Source organism: Terrapene carolina, unplaced genomic scaffold (assembly GCF_002925995.2).
Source record: "Terrapene carolina triunguis isolate 2854851 unplaced genomic scaffold, T_m_triunguis-2.0 Scaffold171, whole genome shotgun sequence".
In the NCBI taxonomy this organism is placed as follows: Eukaryota; Metazoa; Chordata; order Testudines; family Emydidae; genus Terrapene; species Terrapene triunguis.
This window is the reverse complement of record NW_020664522.1, coordinates 2,901,016-2,909,462: the sequence shown is the minus strand read 5'-3', so window position 1 is coordinate 2,909,462 and position 8,447 is coordinate 2,901,016. Positions and strand designations below refer to the sequence as shown.

The window sequence follows — 8,447 nt, the reverse complement described above, 5'->3', positions numbered from 1 at the left end:
TGAGACACCTGCCTGGTGCGATCCGCACAGCAGAGGCTCCACGTGTCCCCAGCCTGAGCACCAGCAGGCGTGGACTACGTTTCCCATAGTGCCCCGGGTGGGGGACACTTCCGGGTTAGCAGTAGCAGGGGGCGGGGCCTGTGTGTTTACTTCCGGCCTCCCTGGGAGTGTGTCTGAGGCTAAGGGGACCCGGCGCAGCCTGGCGGCAGGAGCGTGAGCCTGGCCGAGCCGCCCGCAGGGGGGAGAGAGAGAGGAGGGGCCAGGTGGGGGCGGGAGCCAGCCCCGCCGCCGGGGGTGGGGGACGGGGCCGGGCAGCCCCATGCGCAGCCCCTGAGGCCGGAGCGGGTGGTGAGCTCGGGCAGGACGCAGGAGCCCGCCCGCCTCCCGCCCCGGCTCCTCCCCGGCCCCGCGCCCAGCGGGCGGCGCAGCAGCGGAGCAGGCGGCGGAGCAGGAGGCACCCGGGAGAGCCATGGACTGGCTTATGGGGTGAGTGGCGCTGCCGGGACTTGGGGGTCGCGGGGGTGAGGCTGGGGGTGGGGAGTAGGGCTGGGAGGAGCTGGGGGTGGGGGCACAGCTTGGGGTGAGGTTGGGGGCATGGCTGTGGGGGGTGCAGCTGGAGGGTGATGGCCTGAGGCTGGGGGTGAAGTGCAGGTGGTCCAAGGTGGGGAATCCCCTTGCTCTGCCCAGTGGAAACAGGCTCTTGTGTCAGCACCACAGTGATGGGTCCCTTGTACATTTCTCCTCAACTAGTCTGGCTCGGGGGGGGGGGCAGGGGCTAGGGGCCAGGTGTGTGTGGAGAGGCATGGGGATTTCTTGCCTGTCTGTGAATGCAGGTGATACTAAGAGTGGTAAGGAATTTTCCTTCTTATCTGGGGTCAGGAGGTGCCTCTAAGCAGCTGGTGGCCACTGGCTGGTCCCTGAGTGGCAAGGACTACACTGACATGGGGTAACTTTGGGTGACATGGGAACCCCATGGCCTAGTTTGAAGTGCATAGGGATACCAGGGGACATGGAGAACACAGGAATTAGTGAAAAACATCAGAGTGAAAGCCTCTTAACTTTTCCCTGAGCTATGTGGTGCTGTCTGATAGTGGCCATAAAATGTAATGTATTATAGAAACTGTTGGTTACAGCTCAAAGGTGGCAGTTGGTGAATAGAGGGGTGTATTAGGGTGGTAAGGGACTCTATCGTGTTGAGAAGCATGGGACTCCTGCTAAGGGACAAGAGAAATACATGACTAATCAATTGTTCAGGGCTGAGAAGACAGTACGTGTGGTCTCCAGCAGTGACATTGAGAGGAGAAATACTGTATTAGAATGTGCTTATAGGGTTACACAGTGTCAAGCTTGTAAAATGTTTGGGGTTATTTTTGGGTACCTTGTCTATTGCTTGCTATGTGGAGGTTGTTTACTGGTTTACAGGGTAGGAGAGATGCAGAAAAGAACTTTCCCTGTTCTGCAAATTAATCTGTATAAGAGCAACTAATTTATTTCCTTTTTTGGATATAAAAAAGGCAGGCATTGCATGTCTCAACACATTTCTATCAGTGTAGTGAGACTGCTATTTCTGCAGCAGAACTTTAGCTCTGACCTAGGAGTTTGCCAAGATCTGATCTGAATGGCTTGCTGGGGAGTGGAGGAAGACACCTCAGCATAGATTAAAACCAAATCAGTGCCGTGCCAGGGGACTTGGATAGCATGGGATTAATAGTGCTAATTACACAGAGACAGAAGGTAGAAAGTGATTTGCTGCTGGTTTTATGTTTAAAAATCTTAGTCAGAGAGACACATGTACAGTAGAATGGAGTGACCTGATATATTATCGGTGTCCCAGAGAAAGAGATTTGATAGCTTATTACAAGAATTTTGCTGATGACCTGTACTCGGGTGACCTGAATAATTGTGTTGCAGAGTCAGGTGGGCGGTAAGTTTATGATTCAGTGACACTTGGTCTTAAGTTAGTTGGTTTTGTACAGTAGTTTGATCCTTAGTGTGATGTTTTATCATCTGTGTTGCATCCTCCAGAGTATGACAGCCCAGGACGTGGTCCCATTTTCTAGTGCTATCTGTGTTGCTAGGTCAGGTAGTATGTTTTTTACATGGAAAAACTACCCAGTTCCACTTCTTCTTTTTCTTAAACTGAAGTAACTGGATAATTGGTAAACTGACAGCATTTGTCTGCCCTGCTCTTTTATTAAGAAGATGGATTTCTTTGGACTGGATATGTCCAACTCTAGATCCAGTTGTCAAGACTTCTATAACTAGTATTAACTGTAATGTTGACTAATAAGCTAATGGGCATGAACTCCTGTGCATTTTCTGGGTAGATTGTTAGTATGGCTTTCCTACAACAAATTAATTAATAGAAGTATAGTGTTTGAGACATGCAAGGCCTTTTTGTGTGATATGCATTGGAAAGCTGGCATCTTGCAGGTTAGAAGGAAATACTGTTATTAGTTACTAATAATGAAGATGTTGGTGTAATTGGGTTTCTTTTGATTGTGTTTTTAGCAACTACTAAGGCAACTAAAGCGTACCATATTTACTTTATATAAACAGATCTAAACTCTCCACAACAATACTCCAGTTTCTTTAAGTGAAAGGAAGCTTCATTTAAAAAAAAAAAAAAAAAAAAAAAATCTTATCCCGGTACTTAAACAGAAGACTTAGATGGCTTAAGATGGTTCTTTTGCACCCATTTTGCACAAACTATATCATAAACTAGCCAAGAACCAAACTTTGTGATGTTACTAGACTTTCATTGTATTAGAATGTAAATTTTCTCATCATTCATATTTTTATGGTTGTTGGAAGTTTGCTATGTATTACTGCTGCCACTGTATATGTAATCTTTCCAGGGTGAGTGAACTCATGTTGGAGTGGAGAACGTCTCTTTGCCTACATTAATTTTCATTGATCCTGGCTTGTCTGTGAATTACACGTTTGTTCTTTGCTGTTACCTGATACTTCTGTTAATGTCCAAACCTTGTGTACATTGCAGTCTTTTGCATTGTCACAGGGTGTGTCTTCACAGCACAGTAAGATCAAGTTATAACTCAAATATTACCCCTATCTTGACTCCTTTCCCCACACACAGATCTATAGTTCGAGAAAACTGCTTTAAGCTCAAGGTAGCTAGCCAGTGGGGGGGACTGAAGCTGAGTGCTGCCGAAGCTTGAGCTAGGAACGCAGTGGGGATGCAATAACTTGAGTTACAACATGTCATCAGAAGATAGTCCAGTCATTCTATGCTGCTAATCAAATCACGGTGTGTAACTCATGTTGTTTGGAAATGTGGTTACTCTCACTCGAGCTATGTTAGCTTCAATTCCCCTAATCTGAGTGTGTTAATTTGAGTTAACTGGACTCTGGAGACACATTCTTCGTTTCAAAGTTTGTAGAAGTTTTGTTTGTGTGGACTTTGTGAATAATAAGGGGAAGGAAAACAGTGGGTGTGTGGTTGAGGGGGAGAGAGGGAAAGACAACAACCTCTTAGGGTTTGTCTACACAAACTGCTACAGCGCTTTAGTGAAGACGCTACCTATGCCAACAGGAGGGGTTCTTCCATCAGTGTAGGTACTCCACCTTCCTCAGAGGTGGTAACTAGGTTGAGGGGGAAAATGACCTACTGCTTTCTATGCCAGGTGTTAGGTTGGTTTAACTGCGTTGCTCAGGAGTGTGGATTTTTCACACCTCTGAGCCAAGGTAGTTCTACTGACCTAATTTCCTAGTGTAGACCAGGCCTCAATCTGTCCAAGTGGGTGCTTCCATCAGCAGCACTATGTGTGTCTAAGTGAAAACATTCCTCTGTTTACTGAAAAAGAAGCTTATGGTATTCAGTTTATTACAGCAGAGCTTTGAATAAATGTCAGTCTGCCTTATCTTCAACTAAAACTGCAATTCTTTCCAATCTCTTGTAAGTGAAGGGAGGCGCTGCCGAAAAACCTGCACAAAGAGGGAAGAACAAAATGTTGCCGTTCGGAACACCACAGTTTTTTGAATGAATTTCCTCTCTCACTTCTGCATATTAAGCTTCATCAGTCTGTTTTCTAATGTCGCGGTGTATCAATGAGACTAATATGGAAAGAGTACAATTCCTTCTCAATAAACTCTTAATACTGTGTTAAATGTGTTAATACTCCCAAGAACATTTGTTTCCTCATGTTGTCAATCATATTTTTTCTTGAATGCTCTGGACTGGAAAGTGCTCTACATGTTAAACTTTGTATCATTTTAGAAACTGGCTTTCAAAGGCAAATGAAAATTCGTTGTTTAAAATATAAACTAGGCAGCAACAGCGGCTAACCATGTTCTAGCTTCCCACTATTCCAGCTCATCTCACATTTATTGCACTTAGGCCTCTTTATTCCTTAAAGGTCCTGTACAGTTGAGTGTTGTGTTGGGAAGTGGGGGAAGGGGAAGTTCTAATCATACCACAGAGGGCAGCAGCCTAAGTGTCTCAGATTGCCACAGAGCACTTAATACAGAAATAGAAACTGGAGCCTATAAACAATGATGAATTTGTCAAAGATTAGGCAAATAACAGTAAGCTTGGCTGGCCACACACCAGAGCTTCACTGTGATCAGTTTGGTCAATTGTTGTTCTCTCAAATGCCTTAAAACTGTTGAAGTTCTAGGGGGAAAAGCTGCATAACTGAGCTATTGGCATACATACAATCACATGTCCGTTTAAGACCCAAATAAATCTTAAGTCTCTCCTTTCCCTTGGAAAATGTCTTATCTTTCTCCTGAACATTGCCATAACAATGTTACTGATTGAAGGGTGTGTTCTTTGGTATATATGTGCAACTCCTATTAGTTACAATGGGAGTTGTGTCTGGAAAGAATAGAACAATAAGTTGTGCAATATCTTGGATCTTTATAAATAGAAGAGAGAAAGCTAAAAGTATTCCCATTGTACATAGAAAATATGTACCATGGCTTTGATTGGAGACCACAGATGCTTGGATGGTGGTGTTCATTGACATCTGACAGGAATCTAGGCTATACACTTAGTATTTCATTTTGAAAGAGGATTGATTTGCTGTTAAAGATTTTGGCTCTATTTGTAACACTAAATTTAAAGTAGCAACAAAGACAGATATTGTTCCTTCAGTTATGAAACCTTTTTAATTTGAATTTAAAACTCTTAATTCTAAAGGACAAAACCTGTTTTGAAAATGCAGTTGTAAATCTCACAAGCCTTGATTACTCTTTAAATTCTGAGTTCTGATAAATAAATTGTAACATCTATGCCCACCGAAGAATGACTTTGAATATGCAGAACAGCTTTACGTTACATAGACATTTTTAAAAAGAAAAACCAGTTTGCCAACAACTACCTGTTAACTACAAATTACTGCTTTATGGAAGGACTGAGGTGGAGGGAGAAAACTGAGTGAAAATTGTGTAATTAAAAAGAACATCTTTGTATTGCAATAAGCTATAATGTTTCCTTGTCTAATTTTTCTTTGTGCTGTCATCTTTTACCACGTGAAAGACCTTGCAACCTAAGTCAGTTTGCTGTAATCAAATGCTGTCTTTAGACTTGCATGCGTGGATATTGTTTTCTGTTGACCATGTATCCGTATTCCATCCACAGTAGAGAATTGTGGTCCTTTGGAATGCTGGTAAAATGCAGTGTCCCAATACTGTGTCCAGATGTTTCACAAGGTATTTCCAGTACCAGTAAGATTGTAGAACCTCTGAGTAAGTCTTCATGCATTTGTCCAGACTGCTTCAGTTGGAATTGTTTCAGTGCAAGCAGGATAACATTGTAGCTACGATGCTTCCTTTGATCTTCCCACCAAGCTGTCACAACTTCTTCCCACCAATTCCTGGATCTATACAGGATAGGTGATACTAATCTGGTCTTGCTTTTGCTCTTATTCTGACTCTCTACCCCTTGCTTCTCTCTCTCTCCCAGGGAGGAATGCAGCACACAACAGCTTATTAAAAGTAACTATTTGTGCGATTTTTATTCTACAATAAACATTCAGTAAAACTTTACAATAATGTTTTGTGGCCAGTGGATCTTTAGCTCCTGGAAAAAATACATATGTACACTTGCTAATTTTACAGCAACAAATGAATTTGTGCCTTACTGTGGGTTGAAATGGCATGGCAGTGAAGTGGTTGCCTCAGCTGTATCTCCCAGACTTATAATATCTGAAGAGGGCATTGTATACCCTGGTTTAAATCCTCGCTCATGCGTATCCATGGTATTTCAGTAGCCACTACTCAGACCTCTCTCCCCTAGTACTTGTACATTTCCTGCGGCATTACTACATGTGGTGTGGGAGTGGAGAATATTTAGGCAGCTTGGAGGGCTGTCTTCCCTTCACTCCTGTATCTGACATTTAGAGGGTGAGGAGAAGAGGAAATAGTTCAACAAAATACAGAGACATTATAGAATATAAACCAAGCCCCTTATCTTAGAGTATTGGTACCTGAAGTCAGCAGTGCTCATATAAGACACCAGGTACAGTTTACTTAAGCACTCTGTTGCCAACTTGTGGCCTTCTGTGTTTTGAATGCAATTGAGGGGCAAGCCCTTACCCTTCATGATACATTCACAGTGGGAAGAGCTATTGGACATAATCATTTGGTTACTTCATTGGTTTAATTCAACATAACTTTGACACCTATATATAAAATCTTTAACACCTACATATAAAATTTCACATGGAACTGTATAAAAATTATATATGTACAGTAATATGTATACACAGTACATACAATTTACTGCCTAGCACACACCTGCTACCACAAATACCTATTCCTGGAATTATGGGATAAGTAGCACAATGTACAGGTTGGAGCAAGTGCTATGTGTGGACACAGTGCATTAGTCTATTACTCAGTGTGGACACTAATCCATGTGACGAAGAATCAATCAAAGAGAATCTCAGCTGCAATGTTCAACCTTGTGCAGAGATCCAGTCCTCTAGTGTAGAAGGGTTCCATGATCTTACCTTTACCTGGATAAGGTCAATGTATTTTAAGTTAAAATGAAGTGGCAAACCTTCCCTTCCACTAGTAGGCTTCTGACCGACTTTCTTTTCCTTCAGGCCACTATGTGGAAGGTTATAACATGCTGCGAGTTGTAAAATTGTGGAGTGGTAGCATTGCTGCTTTGTAGCATCTGAAGCTAGTTGTTAAAACCAGAATTGCATACTACTAACTACAGCACTGTAAGAAGACTTATGAGAATGCAGGAGTTCTTTATTAGAAAGCTGTGTATTCTTGAGGTAATGTCTAATTGAAAATGAACGTCAGTAGCATATACAGACTGCTATTATGGGGAGAGGTCTTAACACTGAACTACTTTTTAAATAGCTAATAACTAGAGACTAAAGGTGTACAAAGAACACTTAAGTTGCAACACTTCTACCTACGTCTGGCTTTACAAGCCAATAAGAATCAAATATGATAATTTTCAACTGTGCTAGATTTAATTTTGGCTGTGCTTGGACAGGATGCATTAAATGTAAGGAATACAGCATATAGCTAGGAACAGTGAAGAAGTATGTGGCATGCTTTGCATTCAGGTTGGCTGCTTCCCAATACAGGTGAACAGATTAAGGTTAAAAGCAATATACTCCTGGCCTGTGCAGAACAGGCATTTGTGTAAGGAAGTATTTAAAGTTTGGGGATTCCTTGAAGCTAACTAATTACAACAGAATGTCCTATTTCTCTCTCCCACCACCCCCCAAATATGGATAAAATAAAACATTACATTTCTACCCTCAGTTCTGTACATGGCAGTATCAGCATTTCCATCAGCTGACAATAAAAAGGCTAACTTGTTTGCCCTCATTCCTCTTTAGTTAGGGAAACCTTCTTTTTATAAGGTGACTTTGTTCCCTCCACGAAGCTTTGCTAGAACCTCTCTCAGCTGCATGAATATATGCTCATTTTGGTTTTTAACTGACCTCACAACAGGTGTTTCCCTTTTGTATAATCTCTGCAAAATCAGGGTTTCATGAGCTGTTTCTCCTATTTGGAGAGAGTTGAAAATAGACTCATAAAACACAGACCTGCACTTCCCATTCATACATATAATACCTAAGGACATTGTGACGTTGTGCAGTCTACATGGTTTTATAAAAATATAATAATAAGTCAATATAATGTAACTGGGATAGATTTAGAGAAAATACGGTAATAAGTGATATAATGTAACTGGGATATGCTTCATGCAAAAGGTCTCTTGTAAGGTATCATTACAAAGCTTATAATCTACTGAGTATGATAATCTGATTTGTATAAATGTACCACTCTTGTATCTAAAACTAGAAATATAAAACATAACTCTGAGGGCCTATTGTAATTATGTAGAGTGTGGGCCATTAAGGATGGTTTGGAATCTTGATGACTCCCATTGTCTGCAGATGGCTGTATTTACCTTTGAGTCTTCCTGTATATGTGTGTGCTGGCAAGTGAGT

The 8,447-nt window shown here is 42.0% G+C and overlaps 1 protein-coding gene across 1 annotated transcript in view; it reads left to right on the top strand.

Moving 5' to 3' along the window:
* Window positions 1–290: 290 nt before the first annotated feature.
* MOB2 (MOB kinase activator 2) overlaps window positions 291–8,447 on the top strand; it is a 170,488-nt gene continuing 162,331 nt past the window's right edge. The window contains exon 1 of the mRNA XM_024208954.3: window positions 291–486. Coding sequence (XP_024064722.1) covers window positions 470–486 — 17 coding nt within the window. The 5' untranslated portion in view covers window positions 291–469. The remainder of the gene's footprint in view (window positions 487–8,447) is intronic.